This window comes from Ictidomys tridecemlineatus, chromosome 15 (genome assembly GCF_052094955.1).
Source record: "Ictidomys tridecemlineatus isolate mIctTri1 chromosome 15, mIctTri1.hap1, whole genome shotgun sequence".
Lineage (NCBI taxonomy): Eukaryota > Metazoa > Chordata > Mammalia > Rodentia > Sciuridae > Ictidomys > Ictidomys tridecemlineatus.
Genome location: NC_135491.1, coordinates 11,216,340 through 11,240,914, shown reverse-complemented (window position 1 = coordinate 11,240,914; position 24,575 = coordinate 11,216,340). Strand labels below are relative to the sequence as shown.

Genomic DNA, 24,575 nt, shown 5'->3' with positions numbered 1-24,575 from the left:
ACGCATGCCAGGCGAGCGCGCTACCGCTTGAGCCACATCCCCAGCCCCATATCCCCAACATTAAAAAAAAAAAAAAGGAATAAAGAAAGGGCCCCATGATGGCCCAATGCCATAGGCTCTGGGGGATACACCGACTGTGGGAAAACACTTCAAGGCATCTGCTAACTACTCATCTGGGTACTTTTAAAAGTTGGTTATTGATGCCTCTGCCTTCTCAAATGCAAAGCTTTCAGTTGTTACATTAAGATTTTAGCTCCTGGGACTGGGATTGTGGCTCAGTGGCAGAGCACTCGCCTTGCATGGGCGGGACCCAGGTTCAGTCCTCAGCACCACATAAAAATAAAGGCACTGTGTTGTGTCCATCTACTCCTAAAAAATAAATATTTTTTTAAAAAGATTTTAGCTCCTAACAATAAAATTCTGTAATATAGAGAAGTTTGGGTTTCTAGATAAAGTTAATCATAATGCTTACAGCTTAGTTTCAATGTCATCAAAAATACCCACTATATACCTATAAAGGTATAGTTCAATATGTCTTTTGGGAATGACATGTCTTAGAACATAAAAAGCAGCTCAACAGTCTAATGTCTTACAAAGCATCTATTTCAATACAAATTAGTACATAGTTTATGACAATAATCTCTCAGAAAATATAAGAGATTAAAGTTTCTTTTTGATCAGTGGTTTTTACAATGTTAAAAAAAGGAAGGGGCTGGGCACGATAGTGCATGCCTGTAATCCCAGTGGCTCGGGAGGCTGAGGCAGGAGGATGGTGAGTTCAAAGCCAGTTTCAGCAAAAGAGCAAGGTCCTAAGAAACTCGATGAGACCCTATCTCTAAATAAAATACAAAATAGGGCTGGGGATGTGGCTCAGTGGTCAAGAGCCCCTGAATTCAATAACTGGCATTCCCCCCACCCTCAAAAAAAGAGAAAAGGGAAAAAAGGTGCTTTCATTCACTGCTCATGGAAAACTCCACACCTTCAACAAAACTAACTTGAATTTCCTCTGACTAGCAGTGCAGACCAAAGCACTTTGTCACTTTCTTTCCATGTCTCAACATTTTAAGTTCTATTTTATCAATAGTAGGGTGCTGATGAGAAACTATGCTAACTTTATAAATGAATTTTATGTGATGGAGAAAATAAGTTCAAGAGAGCACTGAAAGACCTTATCTAAGGTAAAATGGTTGAGAATTTATTTCATAGTAATTCTGCTTTTGCACTTAAGTTTGAAAAAGCCAATCATTCCAGCATCTTAAGTCAATCAATTGAATAACAAAGCAATTCTATCATAAATAAATACAAACAATTCCTTTAAATATGATAGCCACAATGAACTGAAACAAACAAATTTTGGTTATGTTTTCTTTTTCACTTCTATTAGACGCTACTCAAAAACATCAGCATGGACAACCAGCCGGATATCACCCGACATTCTGATGAAACCTTCAGACAGCAAGAGGAACTAAGGCATTCTGTGGGCAGTACAAGACACAGCAATGAAGTGTGACCACAGAGCAGCCCTGAAGCTGCTGTGCTGGCTATGCTCAACCACACCAGGCTCACCTCTACCTCTCTACCTGAGTGTATTTAACAGCAAGAGTCTGGGCTCCCTCCACTTCTTGCCCTCCATCAGACATAATTGAGCAAGTTCTATCTTCCCAATCATTGACATTAACAATGGTTCCAACATGTAACTTTCCACAGTCTTAACAGTCTACAGAGAGAAATATATAATATTTAAAACAAGAACAGGCTTGTGTGGGGAGAGGCAGAGAGAGTGAAGTGCAGAAAACAGACTCCCTTGATATTATAACATAAATTTGGCCTGCCTACCACAGCCAGGGATTAAATGTCAGAACCACTGTCAATGCAGATGATCGAAAAAGGCACAACAAATTATAAGAAAAACTGTTCAAACATGTAATTTAACAGATTTATCATATTTCATTAGCAACATGACATTTTATCCATAACTTCTTTCTATTTGAATTTAGTTAATGCAAATGTAGAGCATTTTTTATTAAAAAGGAAATTATGTCAAAGAATTATTAATGCTAGGTCAACATCTGAGTGACATATCTAAGACATCACAAAATATTTATGAAAGGTTGAGTTAAAGTGAAGGGCTGGGGATGTAGTTCAGTGGTACAGTATTTGCCTTAAAAGTGCAAGGCCCTGGGTTCCATTCCTAGTACCACAAAATAAAAAATAAAATAACTCATTTTTTCAAAAGTTAAAGTTTAGTTAATGTTAACATATAAAATTAAAAATTGCAGCAACTATTAACATGGTGGTATTTTGTATTTGAATTAAGTAATAAAGGAATTAAAATTAATGAAGACAACAATTGATGACAATTATCTGATAGAAATGGAAAGGTCCTTTGTTCAATACCAGATAAAAGATGCTAACAGATGCAGAATCAAAGATGAGGAATTCTTAGAGTTTATATTTTCTACTTCCCTGTTCCTCTTTTTGCTTGGAAAGATAAGGAGAACAGACTAGAAGAAAGAATCTGTGAGACAGGAGAAATCTGTCTCATGGCATCTATGAAAAATGGATTAGTGTTATCCAAGCTAAAAAAGCTTCAATGCTGGGGCTGGGACTATAGCTCAGTGGCAGAGCACCTGCCTAGCATGTGTCAGGCACTGGGTTTGATCCTTAGCACCACATAAAAATAAACAAATAAAGGCATTCTGTCCATCCACAATTTAAAAAGCTTCGATGCTGAAAGACCTTCATACATGTGGCTGAAAATGCTTTGGTCCTAACTAAATAGGAAGTTCCTCTGCTGGGTTCCTAAAAGGTGCCCAAATGGTAGCAGCCTCAGGCTCCCTCAGGATACCAGAAGGGCTATCAGAATATGTGTGTACAGAGGCCGTGCACATCCAAGTTGATCCTGGTAATAAGCATGTAGAAGTCTCTGTCCGTAGTTGAGCAGAGAGAAAAATCTCCCAACATGCCTCCTGATAAAGTAATGATACTTCATACTGTATCATTTTTTTCTGAGCTCATTACTCTGTCTCACTTCTTACTTCCTGTTATGGTTTAGATAAGAGGTGTCCCCAAAAACTCACGTGTGAAACAACACTAGAAGGCTCAGAGGTGAAGTGAGAGGGTTACAAGAGTCATAACCTAATCAGTGCATTAATCCACTTATAGGGGTTAACTGAGTGGGAACCCTGGCCAGGCACGGTGTGGCTGTAGGAGGTGGGTCATTGGGAGCATGCCTTTGGGCACTCCTGGTGAGTAGAGTCTCTGCTTCCTGATTGTCATGTCCTGAGTTGTCTTCTTCCTCCACACCTTCTGCCATGGTGTTCGGCCTTACCTTGAGCCCAAAGCAATGGAGAGGACCATCTATGGACTGAGAGCTCTGAAACCATGAGTCCCAAATAAACTGTTCACAGTGACAAAAACACTGACTAAAACACCTCCCTTCTTTCCTTTCTTCATTCCTTCTTTTTGAGACTGTTTCACTGTGCTGCCCAGGCTACTCTTGAATTCCTGGATTCAAGTGATCCTCCTGCCTCAGCCTCCTAAGTGCAAAGACTCAGACAATGCCACTGCACCTGGCTAGTTCTTGTTTTTTAAATAATGTAAAAAAGCAAATAATATGCCACACAGATTATATATGACCAGCAAAGCCTAATATTTACTATCTGGACCTCTGGAAAAAATATTTGTCAAACCCTGCTCTCAAGAAGGCACTGCACCATGTGTAACCCGTTTGAACCTTAACTGATATGGAAACAAAAATTATAGAAATGAATAAATTCATTTTTAAATTTTCTTTTTTTTTCTACCCAGGAGAATCCATTACTACACAGTTGTGACAGTGGCTTTTGATGTTAGTCTCGAGGATTCAAGAAACATTAAATGTTTGAACTCATGTAAATGTCCAACTTAAAATTCTACCTCAAGACTGATGTTATGTGGAAGAGACTGTTTAGGCAAGAGAAGAGAACAGAATGGGCATATGAACTCAAGAGTGTCTCACTTGAAATTGCTGCATGAGAAAGGTCAAGTACTATGTTGGCACTGATCATTGGGTATTACTTTAGTTGATTGGCTATTCTTGTCTTCTAGGAATAATGGTTACCTATTTATGAATACCCAAAGACAGCTAAACAGGACATGCAGTGTCAGGAGCCGTCCATGGGTTGCATGTGGCTCACCACACATGGAAGTTTCATGGATAGAGACATCTGGTGTCTAGGAATGACCAATGGTCATTTCCTCTGGTCAACTGCCCAGGGACAATGTGAATCTCTTTCCTGCTCTGCTGTAACCCACACAGCACCTGAGATGGGTGTGACCTGCCAAGATGTCAACCTGCTGACTGCAAGACATCACAAAGCAAGACTCCACCCATAAAACCTTATCCCTGTCTTTGATATACCCCCTTAAATGAGCCATTTTGTCTTTTGTCTAGTTACAGAACCCATGTGGACTAGACCTATCAGAAGCTTCACTTTCTGTAAATATTTCTGAGTATTTATGCTTTGTTATTTACCAATTATTTCAGATTGTAAGTCTTAGGGTGACTTGGATTATCCTGGGCAGGAAGAAGGACCCCTTAATGAAACTCTGGCCATCTTCCCTCCAATACTGTAGTTATCAGATACAATCAACACTCTAGAGTATTCTTCAATTACCCTGATTTAGTCTATATCTATTAGCTGTCCCAGGGTAGACTGAAGACAGCAAGGACCATGCATCTGTTAATCAATTTATAAATTAAGACAGCAAGAAAAGTAAGTCACAGAACCTGATGGAAAAACAGATTATAGGTCTGGTGGGAAGCAATAGGGTGATGTAGCTAAACTGACAAGAATGGTCAAAACCAAGGAGGTAAAAGGCAGATACTATAGGTCCTAGTGGGCCACTGTAAGTGCTTTAAATTTACTATCTCTGAAATGGGGACCACTGCAGAGTTTAAGCACAGAACTGACATTTCCTGCCTTGTGTTCCAGAGGGGCTCACTGGCTACTAGTCCTTGTTGAACAAGTCTCACCTGAATATCCATCTCTTTGGATTTTTGCCTCCACTATTAAAAGCTTTTCTTCTGTCTCCAACTGGGCTATCAGGTCTGGTTTGAAGGGCTGATGTGCTATAAGAAAGACAAGGAGGGCAAAATATTTAAGTTTGATGATGTCTATTTTGTTAAAACTAGATTAAAAGGTATACTCAAGTATGGCTCCCTCCTTTTCACTAATCCTTCCCTCCTGTGTTTCTTCTTATAAAGATAAGCAGATACACATAACCTTTACCTGGGTTCCTCTTTCTTACACAAATTGCAATGTACTGTTAATGCTCTTTTGCACTTGATTATATTTATGGAAAAAATATAGATGGAAATAGACTGCTGGGAAAGGTAAGTACAGAGTTTTGTTAGATGTTGTCTGGGGTTGCTCTCATTAGGGATAACATGATTTTGCATTCTTACTTTCAATGAATAAGAGTGCTTTATTTCCCATAGCTATACAAGAAAAAAAAAAAGTATAGCTTTAAAATTTTCACCAATCTCATGGGTGAGAAATTATATGTAGTATAACTTTAACTAACATTTATTTTATTTTGAATGAAACTGAACATCTATTCACCTGTATACACACTTACATGTATGTTTGTGTATATGTAAGTATATGTTTATGTGTATATGTACATACATGTGTGTGCACACACTTCCTAGCTCTGTCCTGAGACCAAGAAACAAAGATACCACAGTGGTGGATGACCACATGCAACATCCAGACCTTGGAGTTAAATATGATTTCCCCAAAAGGGTATGGATGCCTCCATATCTGGGGCAAAGCAAAAGATGATCACAGGACATCAGGCTGTGCCATAAAAGAAGTGCTAAAAAGAGTATTAGGGCATGTTACAGAGGTACAGGAGTCAGTCTAAAGAAGCCAAATTTGGAACAATGACAACAAAGTAATTTTATCAATAAATTATAAATTATTTAAAAATTCAAAAACCCCTACAAATAACAAATAAATTAAAGCTGGGAGGAGGCTCTTACTGCAGAATACCAAATCTGTTAAATGTAAAGGAAATACTAAAGTCAGAGAAATCATCATTGTGTAACCACCATGGTAAAGATAAGCCAAGACTCATCACTGGATGATAAATCCATAGGGAATTACTTGTGCTGACCAACAGAATCAAAATGAGCTTCATTTGTGAGAGAATATTATGTGCCTCAAGACACAACACCTTCAAAAGAACACACTCCATCTATATACAGTGTTCCCAACTGAATGGAACATGTAAATCTAATTATGAGGAAAATTTGGGAAAGGTCTGTTTTCAAAAAGGGAGGGGTAAATGTATTTTTCAAAAATGTCACTGCCATAAAAGAGAAATGCTGTGAAAATGTTCCAAATTAAACAAGGCTAAAGAGACATGATGACTAGGTAAGACTCAGACTAGACCCTGGTCTGGAGGGAGAAAAATACATTTGCAGATCACAATCAGCTTTATGGATAAAATTAGAGCATACATAATAGATTAGATCAAAGTTGTATATCTGTACCAGGGATATGTGAGAGAATATTCCTATTTCTAAAAGTAGAATTCTACAGACAGAATCCAGTAAAGGATTCATCTTCTCCAAAGAGAGGTCTGACCTTTGCACTTGGCTCCTGGGAGGATCTAAATACTTGGAATTTCCAACCTGAGAAAAGTCTCTTGTTCAGCCAGATGCCCTGTGCCATGCCAGACATTAAACAATGTAATTATGGTTTGGGCTTTGAGCCTCGTATTATCAGCTTAGCCTCTGGAAGGGTTGGAATCTGATGGTCAGCCATATGTAACATGACTGAACCCCAATAAAACTTCTCGATGCCAAGGCTCCAACAAGCCTCCTTGCTTGCGACAACCCATGCACCCTGATACTCAGCACTTCTGGGAAGAGTCAACACTGTGCACAGCTCCACAGGGAGACAACCAGAAGCTTCAAGCTTGAAACACTCCTGGACAGTGCCCTGTAAGCATCTTTTTTTGGTTGATTTCAATCGGTTTCCTTTCTGTATAATAAATCAAAAACTGTGATGATAACAGCGTTCAGTGAGTTCTGAGAGTCCTTCAGTGAATTATGGGGTCTGGAGGTGATCTGTCTCAAGGACCTCCAAATTAGCAGCTAGTATCAGAAGTGAAGGTGATCTTAGGAATTCTCAAACTCTGCATATACACTGAAATATTTAGAGAAAAAGGGCCATTGTATATGTAAATTATCTTCAGGTAGTTCAGAAAAGATATTATAAACATTCATATATTTTCATATATATGTTTATATAATGGAAAAAGAACATGAGCACAAATTTTGAAGCTAATGAGGTAAAATGTCAATCTAGATAAAAGTTATATGAATGTTCTTATTCTTTGACTTGTGCAAATTTCCCACAAACCTGAAGTTATTTACAAATACACTGTTAAATTAAAAAAAATACTTCCCACAAACCAAGTTAATAAATAATTACTGGTGTCCTAAAAAACAATAACAAAAGTAAAAACTGAAATGACTTACTAAATTGATTGGGGTCCTAGTGAGACAGGACCCAAATTTGCCTGTGTACAGATCAAAAGACAGACTTTTGCTTGGAGGGAACCAGGGAAACACTGTGTCTGTTCTACAGAGATTGCTAGCTGTTATGGTTTGGGTATGAGGTGTCTCCCAAAAGCTCCTGTGTGAACGCAGGAGTAGTCAGAGTACAAGAGCTATAGCTTCATCAGTGAGATAACCAGGGATGGATTAATAATTTAAAGGGACTAAATGGGTGGGAACTGTGGCCAGGTGGGGGGTGGCTAGAGAAAGAGGTCCCTGGGGACATGCTTAAGGAGTTCAGATTTTGTCCCTGGAGCCTTGCAAAGACTTTCTCTGCTTTCTGCCTTCCTTGAGGTGAGCAGCTTTCCTCTGCTACATCTCTTACAGTGAAGTTCTGCTTTACCCAGAGCAATGGCACTGTCCAACCTTGGACCTGTGGAACTCTAAGCCAAAATAAGCTTTTCCTTCTCTTGAGTAGTTCTTGTCAGGTATTTTGGTCACAGTGATGAAAAGTTAATAAACACACTTTGACTCTCAAGCACCCAAGCACAGAGAATGATTCCAGGAGTCCCAAAGCTTCCAATTGCTGAGCCCACAGAGACACCCAGGAGGCTGCCAATACACAGGTGCCTGTCCTCACCCACTGAGAGCAGGTTCCTGAAGTTCTCCAGCATCACATCTCGGTACAGCTTCCTCTGAGCAGAGTCCAGCAGCCCCAGCTCCTCCTCACTGAAGACCACAGCCACGTCCTTGAACGTCACCATTTCCTAGAATACCAAACACATCAAGACTATGTTTATGGGAGAGAGGCAGCATGGATAAAGTATAAGTAGTAGGGAGCTGTTCTGGATTCTGAAGGATTCAAGTCAAATTTTTTTTCACACTTTTTGGTTGGTGCTTTATAGTTGTACTCAAGTCCAATTTCAGTAGCTGTCTCTGTCTGCCTTCTATAATGTTGGTTCCATCAACCAAAGGGGCTGGAGGGAAAAAAAATCCTTATACTTTACATTACTTCCTTTTCTTGGCACTCCTACAGGTACCCAGAACTCTGTTGCATCTGGGCTATTAATGTTTTAAATTTTATTAATAAAGCCATTTGCACCAGAAAAGCTTTAGTTCCAACAGTGTAGGGTGGTGTCTGTATCTCTACTTCCGTGTGCATGCTACACAAATTTACCAAATTTACAGGATATCATTGCTCTTATTGCTCAAGTATGTTCCCATCCTCTGTGCCACATCTTGAACTGTAGCTTTTATAGCTGCTGAGGTTATGGGCACAGCTCTGGAGACTGAGTGCTTGTGTTCACATCTGGATGCTTGACCCTATGCTAGCTGTATGGTCTTCCACAAGTTTCTTCTCTCATTTTTATGCTGATAATTATACCATAGGGTCCCAATAATAAAATGAGTGGCTATGTAAAACATTTAGAAGCAGTGCCTGGTACACAGGAAGTGCCCAGTAAATGCTGCTATTGTTACCAATGTTGTCATCATATCTTTCAAAAAATTTAAGGGCTGCATAGTAATTCAAAACTGATGATTTAAAATATAGTGACCTGATTCAATTTATACACACTTTGTTTTAGATTACCTATTATAAATAGTGTTGATATATATATATATATACACACACACACACACACACTTTTATATATATATTTTTAGTTCCTGGAATTTTGTTGATTGTCTCTTCAAAAGAAACATCAAAAAAGTAGAAATTGCTGTGTTGTAGAATAACAATATTAAAGTTTTGGAATCACAATATATTAGTACATGATAATGAAGCACAGAAAGCTTCAAGTACTGGTGTGAAATAACTTAGTTTTTCTTATGTGAAAACATCTAATTTTTTTTCCAAGTTTAGCTTCAATATGATCCTGTTAGGGAAAAAAAAGTGTATTTTAAGTATTCTTTTTAAAAGTCCCTGAGGTACTGCTAAGGTTTTTTTGTTTTTTTTTTTTAGTTTTGAGTCCCTAGAATATTAAAGACAAACAATAGTAAAATACTCTCAGAATTGCTTTTGGAGTAAAGATTATATCCAGGAAAATTGATATTACAATGTAAAACTGCAAGAATCCTCAGGAACTTAAAAGCTTGTAGTGAGAAATAATTTAAAGAAAAAGGTAGTGAGTGGGATAAAAAGAGTTCATTGATATTAGGTATTTTATTTATTAATACTTTTTAGTTGTACACGGACACAATACCTTTATTTATTTATGTATTTATTTATTTATTTATTTATATGTGGTGCCGAGGACTGAACCCTGTGCCTCACCCATGCTAGGCAAATGCTCTACCACTGAGCCACAACCCCAGCCCCTACTATTAAGTTGAATTTTTTCCACTATTAAGAAGAAAAAACTAGGGCTGGGGATGTGGCTCAAGGGGTAGCGCACTCGCCTGGCATGCGTGCGACCCGGGTTCGATCCTCAGCACCACATACCAACAAAGATGTTGTGTCCGCCAAGAACTAAAAAATAAATATTAAAAATTCTCTCTAAAAAAAAAAAAGAAGAAAAAACTATTTAAACTTCTGTCATTGCAAATGTAATTAGGAAAGCATATTCTTAAATGACCAATAGAAAAACCAGGTGACTTTCAAGTATAGTAATACAATGTGTGATTTTTAATTTCTATTCTCTTTTACACTATTATTTGTGAAAAATGATAATAAATCAAATTAAAAACTAAGAAATTCTTCAAAAAGACAAAAATGTACACAAGAGCCTGACACACAAATGGTATTAAATTCCTGTTGTTTTTCTTTAATTTTGGTTGAGAAGGGAAAAAAGTATGTCTTCTCTCTGAGAAATGAGGGCAACATGTCCAATGACAGAAATGAAAACCAACTCACCTGGAATTTGGTCATTTTCTCCTCCTTTTTTTAGGGAAAGGCAGAGACCTGAGAAGGCATAAGAGGATAATATGAAAGCAGCTCAGAGAGAAAGGGAGATGTTTCCTTGTGCAAAGTAGAGAAAGATCTCCTTCCCCAGCAGGTACAGCCACATACATCTGGTAAGTGGTGGGCAGTGTGGGCTGGATTCCAGCCCCACCTCACCCTGGCACAGGCTGCGCAGCTGGACCCAGCAGCCCTCACACCTTGCATCTCGCAGGGTGTTCATTCTGATCCTGGGAAATGGAGAAAAGGAGAGGCAGTGAATGTACTGGTTCAAAGTGGGCTCTGGGGACAAAATACCTGGGTTCAAAACCAGGCGCTGAATAATCACAGTTGTTTATTGACCTTCCACATGATTTGATTCTGTCATCTGCAAAACTGCAATGGTTAGAGGGCCAACATTATAGGATAGTCAGGATTACATGAGGGGGTAGCGGAAAGCTATTCTAACTATTCCAAGATTCTTTATTTCCTCACAGCTAAAGAAGTAGACACCATTTTGCATCATAAAACTGTCTTTGTAAATATATTTGGGAAGATATTTGGATGCAGAGATTATTGTTCTGTCCAGGGAAAGTCACCCTTCAGTCCTGGAATGTCCAACTCTGGCTTCTTATTTTATTTGTTTCCCCGGTAATATCACTGGTTAGAAACTGAGACTGCCCTTAGAAAAAATGTATAGTGGCTGATAAATATTCTTCCTAAATTCAGAAGAGGTTCAATGTACATTCCTTTCTCTCATGGAAACAAAAAAATTAATGAAAACTATGTGCTATGATTATTCTGATGTTAAACAACAACCAAAAAATGTGACTCTGCCTGTTTTGACTGTTGATCAGAACCCCTAACTAGTTAGCAGGGCCGTTTGCTCATCTGTGCAAAGCAGCTCACAGCTTGTGAATTTAGACACCATAAGTTTAATTTCCTGGGTCCTTCCCCAAGATCTGTTATTTTTTTACTGTTCTCAGGCAACTTCAAGGCCATCTGTAGAAGAGAGGAAAAAAAAAAAAGCAAGGACTGTGTAAGGCAGAGCCTGTTAGTACCACCTGGAGGGAGGCTACTTCAGTAGGGTCCTACCTGTCAGGAGCTGCCACATAAGAGCTGAGCACCCACTAGCTTTGAGTAATGGAGATGTGGAGACTGGCTTCTCTGACCAGGAAGAAGGTGGATCCCCATCTCCACTCGGCAAAGGAGCAAAGCTTTGGGAGTGGGTGTTACTCAAAGGAGTGGGCTGTCTTCTTGTTCCTTTGTAATACTACCCCTGACCTGTTATGGATAGAATGTTCCATGGAACCTCCCCTAGTGTGTCCCCTATATAAGAATAAAGAATTCCAATGGCTCTCTCTCTTTCCAGTGGAAAGAACCATCCTGGGATTTTGAAAAGGTACTTCTGTGTGTTGCGTGGTTATTGAAGTAGTCAGAGTTTGTGAACCCAGCACAGGTCACCAGCTCAGTTAGATGGTGATACCTACCTCCTTGGGAGTCCCTGCCTACAAGGCCATTGCTGTAGTCAACAGAACGCACACACAACTACCTAGGACGAGTATTAATCTGGCTGTGCAACCAGCAATGAAAGAATTGAGGTTTTTTTATTACATGTCCAGTATTCACCTTTGAAAAGTGATACAGTTCCTAGATAAACGACAGGCTGTGTGGTGTCCTTTTAGAACATGGAAGGGGCCCAAAACCTAGACTTTGGGAGGGAAAGGGAGGGATGGGCTCAGTAGAGAAAAGGAGGCCTGATCTCAGCCCTGGAGGATGACTGAGTTGTATCTGTCCTCAAAGACAGGCGCTTGCCAAAGACCTGTAACAAGGAGTTAGAGGGCACCAGGGCAAAAAAAGGAATCAGAAAAAGTGGTGAAAAGAGCCAAGCCATGTGCTTTACAGAAACTACCTCATGAATCCTCACGCCACCCAAGATGCAGGGACGCTCGTGACTCCCTTCACCATGGAAAATACGAGGCATCAAGATTCTCAGTTGCTTTCTCCATTTGGCCAACAGAGTAGCCAGGATTATGATTATGAGCTCAGAGTCTGTGTTATCAATTCCTATGATGCTGATACGCAAGCTGCCAGCTCACTGGAATCAATGGTGAGTCCAAGAAAATAATGCCAATACCCAAGTCCCAGTCCTGGTTTTAAAAATCAGGGTCTGTAGAAGAGCTTTAATGAAATTCCAACAGGTGACCATAGTTCACAGAAAGTTGCAAACCACTGACTGCGAGATGAATGGTGGCAGCCGGCAAGCAATTAACCACTGGGCCTGTAGCCTCTGGAGGGAGCTGCCAGAGGACACAAGCCAGGAGCAGAGCAGGGTCTGGGACCCAGGACTCCTGATTCCCAGCTATCTATCTACTTTAAGAAGCTCTTGGAACTGTCACTAAGAAAACAGCAGTTTACCTGTGCTGCAGATGCCTTTGCAAGCACTCGCTCAGCATGAAGAAGGCTTCCAGACTCAACCAACCTCATTAGCTCAAGCAAGGACTCACCAACTACCCAGGAGATTCTTAGAATTAAACATAAAAGGCAGGACAGGAGCATGGTTCAGTGGTAGTGTGTGTGCCAGGTATGAGAGGGCCCAGGTTCTATTCCCAACACCACCAAAATCATAAATAAAAGGCAATTCTTTTTAAATAAGTATTTAAATAGTGGTAGCTCTACAAAATGTTCTCGTTTGTTCATCTATTAAATACAGTTAAAGTCTGGGTATGTTCCTTCTTGGCTAAAACTCGTGCCTGTATGCCAACTCCCTTGAGGATAAAGTCTAGATTTTCAGCAGGCCACACAGAAGAACCTCCCATGGCCTTCTGCTTGTTCTCTCCAAACCCTCTCCCCTATAACCTCTTGCACTTTCTAGGTATGAGGGTCTAAGATCATCAGTGTGTGTGTGTATGTGTGTGCAAGTGCACGTGCGAAGGGTGAGTGAAAATTTTTTGGTTCACATGTTGTCTTCTTGTGAATACTGCTTATTCTTTTTAAAACCCTTTAAATGTAAAACCATTCTTAGCTGGGAAGGGACATAAAGAAAGAAATCATGGGTAATAACATGCCTACCCTAGTCTGAGCCTTCAGGGCCTTGAACACTCAGTTTCCATGTCCCCTGCTCCAGGACATTTTGAAACAGGTTTGGCTGTGGCCTGCTTACTGTGCCAGCCCACCTTGCCAGCCTATGAAGGCACAGTGCTTGGCCAACAGCCCAAGCTATAGAACCAAGCTGCTGAGCTCAGTCCTGACTCAGCCACTAACAGGCAGAGTCAATTTCTGCAAATTAATTAATTAACCTCTCAGTGCCTCTATTTCTTTATCTGGAAAATGTAGATAAAGGCAGAGTTGTTAAAAGGACTAAATGAGTTGAATTCATCAAAGCATTAGAAAGTTGGTATGGTTTATAACAAACACCCAGTAAAAGTTAGCTATTGTTGGTACCATCCTCATTTATTGTCACTGTGGAAGAAACAGAGCCCACACGTTGGCTTCATTTGTTTCTTAGGCTATTTATCTTAGGTCAGTAATTTCCAACAAGTAGACATCACCCTTTGAACAGTGTAAAAAAAAATGGTGGCTTCCACTGCCAACAAAACCAATTAGAGATAAAGGGCAGAATTTAAGTTGTCTATTCTTCTCACACTCCTTTTCAGAAAATCTGAACATGACCTAAGTTGAAGGTCTATTTCCTACTACTTGTTGAAAAGCTGCACCAGCCAAAACATGTACTGAATAATTCCTCTCTACCAATCCCGGTGCTTGGCATGAAGCACTCAGAGAACTCGGCACAGTCCCTGATACCTACAAATCTGCAGCTGGGAGATGGATCAGAGAAAAGCAGCAGGAACATTGGTCAGCTCAGGTCAACAGAAATGATCAACACTGAGGCCCAGGAAAGTAATGGGCGTCCTGTTGTTTTTGATGAAATGTCAATGAGGTGAGCTGGCGTCAGTCCAGGTTCTGCAAGCTTACTGCTTTTCAGTCTCCTTGTTCAACTCATCACTAGAAAAGAGCGTTGAGATCTTCCCATATGACTGCAGATTGCTCTGTTTCTTCTTTCAGTTCTATTTGGTTTTCTTCATATAACTGTGGCTTAGTGATTACACACGAAGGACGGTCACATCTACTCGGTTGACTGCCCCTGGTATCGTGTTGCTTGCCATCCCTGGTAACAGTCTTGGTCTGAAGTCTCTGTGTCTGATGTGAACATGGCTTCTATGGCACACCCTTTAAAAATGTTTTTAAATTGTTAGCCTATCTCTGTCCTAAGAGCTAAAATAGGGTTCTGTTAGACAGCATACATTCGATTCTTGCTTTTTACCTAAACTATAATCTCTTTTAACTGATGTATATTCAGTGTCATTAGCATTTCATGTAATTATTGGCATGGCTGGATTTCCATTTACCATTTTATTATTTTTTTTCCCATTTGTCCTCCCTGATTTTGTTCCCCTATTACTCCATTATTCCTTTTCTGTCTTCTTTTGGGTTATTTTTTTTTAACTATTTAAATCTTTTTCATTTAGCTCTTAGCTTGAGGCTGGACCTCCTATTTTTGTTTCTCATTCTCTAGTGACTGCTGTGGGGTAACAATGCCCATGTCCACTCTTCACAGGGCACTGTGTGTTACTGTTTTACTGCTACTGTAAATGCAGAAGTCTTGCCACCAGGCAGTTCCCTACACCCTCCCCTTTATGTTTCGGCCGTGTGTAATCTTCTATGGGCAATAAAAACTCTAGCCAAGAAAGTTATAATTTTCTACCTTAAACAGTTATGTATATTTTTAAGACACAAAGATGCATTAAACAGCATTTCATATTTACAAAACAAAACAAAATACCTTACTATTTCTGGTGCTCCTTCTTCATTTCTGAAATTCTCAGCTTCCATGTGGTATCATTTCTGTTCAGCCTAAAGAACTTCCTTTAGCACTTCTTTCAGCACAGATGTGACATTTTTTCCCCTTCATCCCTGAAAGAAATTTTCTTTGCTTATAAAAACAACTCCTTTCATAAAGCCTAGATCGACAACTCCTTCTTCAAAGCATCTTCACGATGTTGTTCCAACATCTCTGGCCTCCGTACTTCCCCAAGAGAACTCTGCAGACATCTAAGTCGTTGTTCTACCAGACACAACATGTCACTTTCACTAACTCTACTCAAGAATCCTTGCTTATCTTTGTCAGGAGTTTGATTCTGACGCATCCAGAAGTGATTTACAATGAGTTTTTTTATATATATATTGGTATTCACTGAGCTTCTTGAATCTGTACCTTTATATCACTCACCAGATCTTGGAAGTTTGGGGCCAGTATTTCCACACAAATATTTCTTTCTCCCTCCCCTGAGACTCCAATGACATGAATATTAGACTTTTGATACATTCCATAAATTCCTAAGGCTCTGGTTTTTGGGGTTTTTTTGGTATTTTCCCTCTGCTGCTCAGATTACCATATTTATCTATATTCAAGATCACTGATTCCTTCCTTTGTAATCTCCAGTCTGCTACTGAACCCCTCAAATAAATCTGGCTCTTCAGATATTGCATTTTTCATAAATCTAAATCACTCAAAGTATTTTCTCTAAATGTAATAAAATTAAACTAGAAATCAACAACAAAAAGATATCTGGACAATATCCAAGCATTTGGAAATGAACAGCATATTTTTAAGCAACCAATGAAATTAGTCACAAAAGAAACTAGAGCATTATTAGAATGGAATCAAAACCAAGAATGCATGGGGACTTGACCACTGAGTCACAACCTCAGCCCTATTTTATATTTTATTTTAGAGACAAGGGTCTCAATGAGTTCCTTAGCACTTCACCTTTTTTGTTGAAGCTGGCTTTGAACTTGCAATCCTCCTGCCTCAGCCTCCCAAGCCACTGAGATTACAGGCATGTGCCACCACACTAGCTTAAGATTTATCTCTAAATAAAGCATTGATTTTGCCAATTTACTGGAAAAGCTAAAACATTTATAATCTCAGACTTTGAAGAAAAATTCTGTTGAACCCCAGATAAAATCAATTAAACCCACAGGGAGTTCTTTGGGAGAAAAAATAACAATAAAAATTTAAAATCTAGCCATACTGACAAAGAATAAAAAAGAAAAGACACCAATTACCAAAATCAAGAATAAAAGAACAGGTTTGGGGGTTTAGCTCAGTAGTAGAAAGTGTGCTTATCATTCATCAACCTAATCAAACATTCTAAGGAAGAAGAAAAATGTTATCAGATGCAGAAAAGGCACTTGAGAAAATACAACATTTATTTGTAACAAAGCTTTCACAAAACTAAAAACATAAGGGAATTTCTAAAAATGCCTTTCCTATGACCAAGACAGTGGTGTCCATTCAAACCACTCCTACTCATCAACACGGCACTAAAAACCAGCCAACGCATATAGATTACAAAGCATGAAAGAAAACTAATCCTATTCATATACAACATGATTATCTAGTGGAAGATCCCCATTTACCAATAATAATAATAATAATAATAATAAGAAGAAGAAGAAGAAGAAGAAGAAGAAGAAGAAGAAGAAAACCTTCTGGTGTGTTTAGCAAAGTCTAAGAATACAAGGTAGATGCAAAAATCACATTTCTTACACTAACAATGTGCCACTGAAAACCAAAATTTAATAACAATACAACTTACAGTAACTCCAAAATAATTCATAATATACTTAGGAATAAGTCTAAACAAAACATGCTTAGGCTCCTTATGCAGAAAAACATGAAATGCTGATATGAAAAATTTGTATTTTAATTCAGCACCAATCAAATACCAGATGAATTTTTTTGTAGATATAGGCAAGCTATTCTAAAGCATACACAGGAAGGCAAAGAAACCAGAATAGATAAAATGATTTTCACTGGAAAAACTGAGGAATTAAACTATCCATTTTTGAGACCTACTATCTAGCTATAATAATTAAGATAGCTTGGAAATATTGAAGGGACATACAGATCAATCTAATAAAAGGAAGTACAAAAACAAACCAAACAAATGGTATTGGATAGTTAGTTATTCATGTATAAAGAAAACACAACTCAATTTAAAATGGACACAATATATGGATAAACACTTTAGCAAAGAAGATATAAAAATGGCAAATAAGCAAAGGAAAAGATAGATCTGCTGATCATTAACCATCAGAGAAAGTCACAATGTAATTAAAATCACAATGCAATAACGATACACAACTATTAGAATGGCTAAGATTTAAAGACAATATTAAGTGTTGGTGAATATGTGGAATAACTAGAACTCCCATATCTTACTAATGGGAAGACAAAATAGTACAGATATTCTGAAGTGAGGTAGCTTCTTATAAATTTAAATATACACTTTCCATATGACCCAGTAACTCCACTCCTAAATATATATACCTCAGAGAAATAAGCACAGAAACCTGTACATGAATGTTTACAGCATATCTATTCATAAGTGCTTAAAACTGAATAAAAAATACCAATGAAAAGGTAAAAGAATAAACTGTGGTATATCCACAAAATACAGCAATGAATAAAAATGAAGTATTCATACACAGAATAACTTGGATACATGTCAAAGGTGATTTGCTAAAAGAATCCAGATTCAAGTATATAAGTATTAGTTCATATATATAACATTCTCAAAAAGACAAACTATAGTGCTTCTATAATCAGAATGTGAACTATAAAGGTTTCATATAAAATATAATTAAATTGCAGATAACTAAAATAATCACATCAAAAAGACATAGCTTGAGCTGGAGTTGTGGCTCAGAGGTAGAGAGCTCACCTAGCATGCATGAGGCACTGGATTCCATAGTTAGCACCACATAAAAATAAATAAAGGTATTGCGTCCATCTACAGCTAAAAAATAAATATTTTTAAAAAGTCATAGCTCATTGACATAGCTTTTGTGACCCTCTACAAAAATCCAAATGCACCTTCTCAGTCTGATAGGAAAATACAATCAAGAACTAAGGAAAAGAATTGAAACTATCTAAATTCAAATCCCAGCTCAGTCTCTTGCTAGCTAGGAACCAGAATTAACAACTTAAGCTGTGGCTCAATGATAATGACAGCCCTCCTCCCCCACATAGTGCTGTGAGGATTAAATGTGTTGATTCATATAAAACTCTTAGAATGGTATTTAGCACTACATGTTTATGCTATCTTTATAACTGAAACCCACCACCCCTTTCTGCATGTATTCAACAAATATTAGAGCTGTTCTGTAGATTTGCCAAAGGAAATCCCTTCTCCCATGAGAAGAGCGAACTCGGGAGAAGGAAGGATGCTAAATTCTACTCAGGTGAGACTCTGCCAGGCCAAAGGATCATTCCCGACTTTTCCCCTCACCTTTTGTTAAGTCTAGGTTGAGGAAGGAAAGGAGGCTGGGAGAAATCAGAACTCCCCCATAACTTCCAGTGGACATCCCAGACAACAGCCAGGGGTGGGGGGCCGGGTGGGGAGAGATTCCTAGGCATTCGGGTAGAGCCCGGGTTCCTTCTGGGATCCGAGAGGGGCCAGGGACACTACAACTGGAGCTCTGACCCCTTCCTAGCTTCCCTGGAGCTTTCAGCGAACTGTGTTTCTGGAAGTTAAAAAGAAGTCCAACAACAAATGTTATCAGTGATGCTCGTCTCCTGCCCCGTGCCAGGTCTGTTGTCAGTCTTTTTATTCAACTCTTAAAACCACTCATTTTAAAGAAGAGAAAACGGAGGCAGAGATTGGATACTCGCCAAATACACCTCTGGGAGGTGGCACAGCTGGCTGTGGCCAGGAAAGGGGCTGGAGCGGGGGGTGCAGAACCGAGGAGACCCGCGACCCCCAAGGACGCACGACCCCGGTGCGGGCCCAGCGCGCGGGATACGCCAACCGCCGGCCACTCGAGAAGGCTCTTTGGAGGGAACGCAAACCCCGCCCTTCGCCGTAGGCGGACTCTTCCCGCAGGTCGACCGCCAGGTCGCTACTGGCCCGGAGCGAAACGCAGAGCGCTGTACGCGGGCGCCGGGAGGGGACGCGCCGAGGGGAGGGCTCACCTTTCTGAGAGCAGCTAAGGCCGCGGCCGCGCATACCTGGGCCGGAAGCGCCTCTGCCTGCAGAGCCCGTCTGGACTACGCTTCCCAGAATTCCCGACGGGAGCAGGACGCGGCCGCAGCCGGCTGCAGCGGAAGTTATCCCACCGCCCAGGGTCCCGGCACTGCACTTCCCAGAATCCCCAGGCCGCCCCTCACCCTCCCACGCCGGAAGTGCCGGCCGCGCCGGAGGCAGTGTGTGGGGTTTCGCGCCCGCGGTCGAATTCCGGGGCTCCGCTTTCTGGAAGCCAGACTCTCCCAAACGCGGAGAAGGCTGATGGGCTGGTGCTGCTGGTTCCTCCGGCAGGCGGTGAAGTAGAGACGCCTTTCCCACAGCGGTCGTTTACCACCGTGTGGACCTTCGGGACCAGGACTCCCGGCGTCTGCGGCATGGCAACCTCCCGCGCGGCGGGCTGCCTTCGGGTGGTGGGTCTGCTCGTTGGGGAGTCGGTCTGACTCAAGGCTGGAGCTCCGGACCGGCTCGGTTGTCCCCACCCCACTCCGCCCTTTTTTTTTTTTTTCCTTGAACTATTTTCCTTTCAAACGCGATACCCAAATTCAACCAAAGCAAACTCTGCCTACCTCTACGTAGGTGTTCCAAGAAAATAATGAGCAAACTTGAAATGCATCCGAGAAAGAAGGAAAAAGGTATAAAAAGGAAGTGGTGTGTGAGCTAAAAATGGAGATAATGCAAGAAAATTGGGCTGACCTGCCCTGGGAGCTGACTTGAAGGAAAACAGGATGTCAACCTTACTTTGACTGGATTGCCTTTTTTCATTCTGGAGCTTTGATGATCTACAAAACTGACCGTTCTGCTACTACCTGCCGACAAGGTGTTCCTTCCAAGAGCCTCCATGATGGATGTAGATCCCAAGAAACAATACCCCGAGGCAACTGTTGATGAGGCCGCAAAGTGTAAAGACAAATGTTTCCCACGGTTTCTTGAAAAGGTTTTAACTGATGATTAGGAAATGCGGGTCAAAAGGCCAATGGAATTGATAAAAAGTGGTAAATCCCTTACTAAAGTGATTTAAAAGACAAATCCTTTATTAAGTCTTGAGATTTTTGAGTTTCTATTATCACCTGTTTTCACCCTGCTCTTGCTATCTGTCATAAATACTGTAAGTTGTGGAGAACACGGTGATTCAGAAAAGGAGAGTGAATGAGGAAATGACTCATCCAGAAAAGTAAAAAGGAAAGGCTTAAGTGCTCACTTTCTTCTGGGCAAAAAAAAATTTAAAAAAAATATGTATATGTATGTATATATATATATATATATACACACATACATATACACACACATACATACATACATATATATATATATATACATCCTTTATGCTAATACAGCAATTGTATTTGATGGTGTGACTTGAATTTCTTGTAATGAAAAACAGCTCCCCTTCCACTTTTGCATGCCCTTGACCTGCTGAGGTAATTTGCCAAGTAAGATTCCTTATGCTATGGATTTGTCTGATGGATTCCTTGATCTGGCACTTAGCCTCTTGAAACTTGAGTTTATTTATTTTTTTTTAACTAGAAAATCTCAAATGTTGGGCAGATACTCTCACATTAGACTGAAAGTAAAAAACACAACAGCCATTATGTGAAACTGCTCAATGGTTTAAAAGAAGGTAACTGTTCTCAGAAATTGGATCATATGATTCTTCATTTGACAACCCCTGCAAAAGGAAGTGTCTTAAAATTTAATTATGATTTATATATTAATGAGGATAAGTCTCCTAATAACTTATTTTTTTGGAAAAATGGCAGAAAATCTTAAAAATACAGTGGACAAAAATAAAAGTTTTGTATACTTCCAGTAATAATTTGTAACAAAAATCTGGCAGGTGAAATATGGACAATTTTTTAAAAAATATCATCAAAAGACAAAAAGATAATACAATATTAGCTGGCTGACATTCAGAAAATGTTGGGGGAGTCATGCATTTGGGGCACTTCTTTTTGTTTTCCCTTCTACACATCCATCTTCCTTCACAATTGCCTGCCCTCTATACTTCAAGCTCCTCTATGTCATGTGATGACAACAAACAGCTTTATAGACATGCTTTATCAGCTCCCAAGAAAGTAAAATGTCTATCCACAGTAAGAAAAAAATGTGTGAGAACAGTAGCACAACAGATAAGAGAAATTGGAAGTATAATGTTAAAAAAATATAGGAAACTGATCAATTAAAAGAGGATATTGCAAAGCTTGAGGAAACCACCAAAAGTTAAAAATAAATATAAGTAATGAACCAATATTAGAGTTAAAGTGGAACCATAAAATAATCAACCTAAAAGAAATCTGAAATACGGAAAAAAGAAAGTGCACGTGGGCCAAGTGGGAAATAATAGCTACGTGGCAGACTGTATTTCATTAATATTAATAATTACATTAAGTATAAATGGCCTAGGCATGCCAATTTATATATTTTTTTTAAAAGTGCAGCATCCTTATCCTCAAGAGATTGTCAAATTTCATATATGTTTTCTATATGAAATTCACTTTAAAACAGCAAAGGTAAGAAAGTGGAAAAGGACATATTACACAAGAAGTAGGATTAATTAAGAGTGGCTATTTTAGTATTACACAGTAGACTTCTGAACAAGGAATATTACAGAGTATCAGTGGCTGGGATTGTGGCTCAGTGGTAGAGCGCTTGCCTGGCAAATGTAAAAAAAAAAATCCCTTCGGTAGAGAAGAACACAGCTTGAAAAGTGAAAAGAAAATGAACAGGTTAAAAAGGGGAAGATAATGTGTGGGTTAGAAATGGAGAACTTGAAAACTCAATCCAACTTTGACTGGATTTTCCACTTAATTCAATAGGTTTTGGATGCATCTAGAACTCTTGTTTTTGGTAGTGGGGATAAAACCCAGGGGTGCTTAACCACTGAGCTACCTCCCCAGCCTTTTTATATTAGAGACAGGGCCTTGCTAATTTGCTGAGGCTGGCTTTGAACTCTTGATCCTCCCCATTCAGCCTACCGAGCCACTGGGATTACAAGTGTGCACCACTGCTCCGATACATCTAGAACTATTGACATCCATTTTTATTACCTGGCATCCATTCCAAATGCATGAATCCACAAAAAAGCAACACAAGCTTTAAGGGTTTCTTCCGTACGTTTATTTTGCTTATTTATATGTAGTGCTGAGGATCAAACATGGTAGACAAGGGCTCTACCACTGAGCCACAATCCTGGGCACGCCCATCCCGAACTTTAAGTTATAGAGCAGAATCATCAAAAGCTTTCAGCTGTTCCTTGACTTGAATTTCTTCTTATGATCTATAGGTCACCAGGCCTGTGAAAGGAACTGTGTTAAGGTCAAGGAATTATTATATGTAAAAGAGAAATGTATAAAACTCTGAAATCCTTTTGTTCAAGTATTCCATCACCTATTACCCTCTTCTTGATATCAGAAAAACAACTGTTTTAGGAATATGGAAAGCAGTGAGACCAGGAATTTTATCAGGTGATTTGGTGAAGGTTGGAATCAACCAGCAAATAAAAACATGTTCTGCTTTTGATTTTTCTTCTGGACAATAAAATTTTTCATACCTTTTACTATGAAACATTTTAAACATACACATAAGAGTGAAATAATCCGTAGCTCTAAATATTCACTGTACCTCTAAAATAGTGCTTCCAAGCCAAAATCATGAACCATGATGGAACATCTCACAAATTATTTTGTAACAACTGTTCAATACCAAATCTGGTGGTTATTTAAAAACAGAGTAAACTCGGGCTGAGGCTGGGGTTGGGGCTCAGGCTCAGAGGTAGACCACTTGCCTAGCATGTGTGACACACTGGGTTCCATTCTCAGCACCACATAAAAATAAACAAAGGCATTCTGTCCATCTACAATTACAAGAAAAAAAAGAGTAAATTCAATATTTTTCACATAATGGGAACATTCTTCCCTTTTCTGCATTTTGATTTCAAGAACAGGAGAAGGATTTAGAGCTCCTGGGCCAGAAGACACATGTAAGCAGATGCTACTGGCCTGCTCATGGAGCAGTCAGTCACAACCCCTTTGCCCTGAGTGACTCTTCTCTAATCCTGGCGGTGGATGGGGGGAATACATTCTTAATATTCTGCAAATCCACAGGTTGTCATGGAACACAATTCTGAGCAATGAGACATAAACATAAGGCTTCTTCTATGAAAGACGGGGAAACACTGGCATAGGATATGAGGAGACTAAGGGAGGCAATCAGATCAATGAATTGTAGAAACTGATAAAAAGGGTAAAACACAGATCTAGAAAGAGGGTATGACTTAACATTTTGCCACTCTGGGCTCCTTTATCACTTTTTTGTTCAACTATTTAAGATCAAGTCTCTGGCACTGTTATTTCCTTTCAAATACTATATGTATCACATAAAAATAACTTTTTTTGCAGGGTACAGTGGTGTATGCCTATAATCTCAGCTATTTGGGAAGTTGAAGCAGAAGGATCATGAGTTCAAGGCTAGTCTCCACAACTTAGCAGTCCTGAGGCTTATGAACATGTCTGTGAGGCTGTGGATATCAGTGGCCGTCCTGGAATGAGAGCTAATGCAACTGCAGAGGCTCCTGTCACTGCCTGTGCGGTCAGTGAAGGATATTCTCATCCTAGAGTTGTTGAGCTACACAAAACAGAAGAGGGCCTTGGGTTCAATATTATGAGAGACAAGGAACAAAACAGTCCAACCTATGTACCTCGAAAAATTCCAGGTGGAAGAGCGGATAGGCATGGGGGCCACAAACGAGGAGATCAGCTCCTTTCTGTTCATGGAGTGAGCGTGGAAGGAGAATGTCATGAAAAAGCTGAAGAATTGCTGAAAGCAGCCCAAGGAAAGGTTAAGGGAGTACTGCAGTGAACACCCATGGTCTTAGGAGAAATGGAGTCACACTTTGAAAAAAAAGACCTGCAAATGCAGGCAACAGACCCAATGCATTTAAAACTTTATTTTCCATTTTGCTTTTTAACTAAAGAAGTTTTACTTGTGAACCACTGATGGCCACAATGCTGATGATTGTAAAATAATAATAATAAAAACATACAAACTTCCGGTGAAA

General features: G+C 39.6%; 1 protein-coding gene and 1 long non-coding RNA gene across 4 annotated transcripts in view; one reads left to right on the top strand and one right to left on the bottom strand.

The window, feature by feature from the left end:
• The window catches only part of Znf112 (zinc finger protein 112), a 24,765-nt gene extending 5,139 nt beyond the window's left edge, over positions 1-19,626 (bottom strand). Inside the window, exons 1-5 of one of the 3 annotated variants that reach the window (XM_021735172.3) lie at positions 19,471-19,626; positions 15,274-15,404; positions 10,407-10,454; positions 8,193-8,319; positions 5,018-5,113 (exon numbers count right to left, since the gene is read on the bottom strand). In XM_021735172.3, coding sequence (XP_021590847.3) covers positions 5,018-5,113; positions 8,193-8,319; positions 10,407-10,421 — 238 coding nt within the window. In that variant the 5' untranslated portion in view covers positions 10,422-10,454; positions 15,274-15,404; positions 19,471-19,626. The remainder of the gene's footprint in view (positions 1-5,017; positions 5,114-8,192; positions 8,320-10,406; positions 10,455-15,273; positions 15,405-19,470) is intronic. The other 2 variants (XM_078031923.1, XM_078031924.1) reach the window with 2 other exon arrangements.
• On the top strand, positions 19,446-24,575 carry LOC144370790 (uncharacterized). The gene is made up of 2 exons (XR_013430745.1): positions 19,446-20,514; positions 23,917-24,575. It is a non-coding gene; the product is annotated as an uncharacterized LOC144370790 (long non-coding RNA).